The sequence below is a fragment of the Anarrhichthys ocellatus genome, unplaced genomic scaffold (assembly GCF_004355925.1).
Source record: "Anarrhichthys ocellatus isolate YVR2014 unplaced genomic scaffold, GSC_Weel_1.0 scaffold2897, whole genome shotgun sequence".
Classification (NCBI taxonomy): Eukaryota; Metazoa; Chordata; class Actinopteri; order Perciformes; family Anarhichadidae; genus Anarrhichthys; species Anarrhichthys ocellatus.
This window is the reverse complement of record NW_022282871.1, coordinates 4,540-6,630: the sequence shown is the minus strand read 5'-3', so window position 1 is coordinate 6,630 and position 2,091 is coordinate 4,540. Positions and strand designations below refer to the sequence as shown.

The 2,091-nt window shown below is 39.4% G+C and overlaps 1 protein-coding gene across 1 annotated transcript; it reads left to right on the top strand.

Moving 5' to 3' along the window:
• Window positions 1-130: 130 nt before the first annotated feature.
• Window positions 131-1,621, top strand: LOC116378622 (UV-stimulated scaffold protein A-like; the record flags this gene model as incomplete). The annotated part of the gene is made up of 2 exons (XM_031840523.1): window positions 131-308; window positions 701-1,621. Coding segments are annotated over 2 exons (272 nt in total), but the record flags the coding sequence as incomplete, so codon positions are not given.
• Window positions 1,622-2,091: the final 470 nt, after the last annotated feature.

The window sequence follows — 2,091 nt, the reverse complement described above, 5'->3', positions numbered from 1 at the left end:
ACTTGTTGAGGACTTTTTTTTCCAGCCTGGAGCGGGCCGTGTTTGTGTCTTTCTTTATGTCTCTGTGTTTATAAGATATTTTCTTCTTACCTCCCTGTTGAAAGGGTTCTTTTTTTTCTCTCTGTTGTAGACTGGCGTGATGCAGAGCTGATGCAAGACATCGAGGCGGCGACGGGGGAAAACCTGGGTTCCAACAGAGTGGATAAAAAAGGGAAAGGGAGGAAGAAGAAGAAGTACCCCAACCTCAGCGACCTGAAGCACGGCGCCAACACGGCCCGCTCCAGGCTGGAAAAAAAAGTCCTCAACAAGTATGTTGGAGCAGGAGCAGCATTCTCTGAAAGCTCTAAAACACTGTCTCGCTTACTGCTCGAGTATTTACCTATTTACAAGGTTTTGGCTTGCAATATTTTAGATAAATCAAAACTTACCAAAAGACATTTGCGTTGTTGGAGGGCTTCCCCACCAGAGTCTTGGCACAGCAGTGCTCAGAGCATATGCTGTATGCTGAGCTGTATGAGATGCACAGTTCGGGTTACACAGAGATGTGGAATACAGTCTGTGGCTTTAAGCATGATCACTATGCCATGTTTCCTCAGCAGAAGATTTTGACGTCAGTGTTTGATCAGATTTAGTTGAATCTCTCAAACTCATCTTCTCATTTCCTGTCTGCCTCTCCTCCTCATTCTGTCCTTCTTTCCAGGAGCAGCATGCGCAGAATAGCTGAAGTTATGGCTAAAGCTGACAGGAGAAAACACGACAAGTTCTCCAACCAGTTTAACTATGCCCTCCGGTGACCTCCATCCAGCTCGATGCCTTCTGGACTCAACGCTGCTGTTAGACTTCAACTTTTTAAAAGAAGGAAAGATTTTAATTTATTGATGTGCTCATACAGTGAATCTAGTTAAGAGATTAACATTATTAAAGTAATATACAAAACATTGTTTGAACACTCTAACTTCACTGCTGTTTGATAAGCTAAACATTAAGGACAAGTGAACATACATATTCCTAACTGGGTGTGTTCTGCCTCTTCTGACCAAGTAACAATTCCCCTTACTATACGCACATACATACACTAAATAAGGTTACGGGCGGATCTGATACCTGGTGTGGACAGACACTGCTATCTGACTGCCTAATGTGTTTGAAAACTACGGACATACACAGAAGGGCTCTCCCTTTTTCTCACTATAATGTCAGTAAAAATCATATCCAGTATATAAACGAAAGACTGTTTGAGGAAGTGAGGAAAATACAAATAGTAATAATAATAAAAGACCCTATTAGTAAGCTATGTTAGCATTGCAGGCCACTGATAACACTGACAAGTATACAGCACTTTATATATGCGAAGGAAAATAAACAGCAACATGTTCCCCATTCACAACTGCCATACACAAAGATAGACAGGTGATCATTACAACCATTATACAGTTTTCATTATTTATTACTGATAACTGACTGAATTTTTACTCTTGTTTTTTCTAGTATTTTCTAGTTGAATTTGTTGTCTCTGTTAGTATTGTGTTTTTTGAAGATGAAAAGCCACAAATTCATAAATGAACATAATGCAGGTTAAAATGATTTGTACCAAAAATAAACTGTAAATCTCTTTCCTCCACTTTCATGAATTTAATTCAGGGTTCATTGAGCAAACAGACCTGAAGCACCAGGTTGACTGTGACTTAAATGTATTCAAACTCAAAGTAAAGGTTTTGTTCTAGATCGCTATTCATTCAGATCGGATCATTAGAATGGATATTTAGGCTTTGAAGAGAGTGAGTTAGCTGTCAATGTGTAATCTGATCACTGTAAGGCAGTGGCGGGCCATCAGGGCCTGCAAGGCCTTCTCTGCTGGCCTAAACAGAATCACAAAGCTATATCTATTTTATAATTTAATAATTGTTCTTAAATACACTACATGTATTATAATTTATAAAAATATTTTTCCCATTATCTTATTTTCTCATTGCACAGCTACTGTCTTCCTCAGTTGCTCTGCTTCCAGTGCAGCTTGTTTTAAGTAGAGATTTTATCCAATCAGATTTCACCTATGTGTCTCTAGGTAAGAAGAGAGGCCCGAGGCCTGCA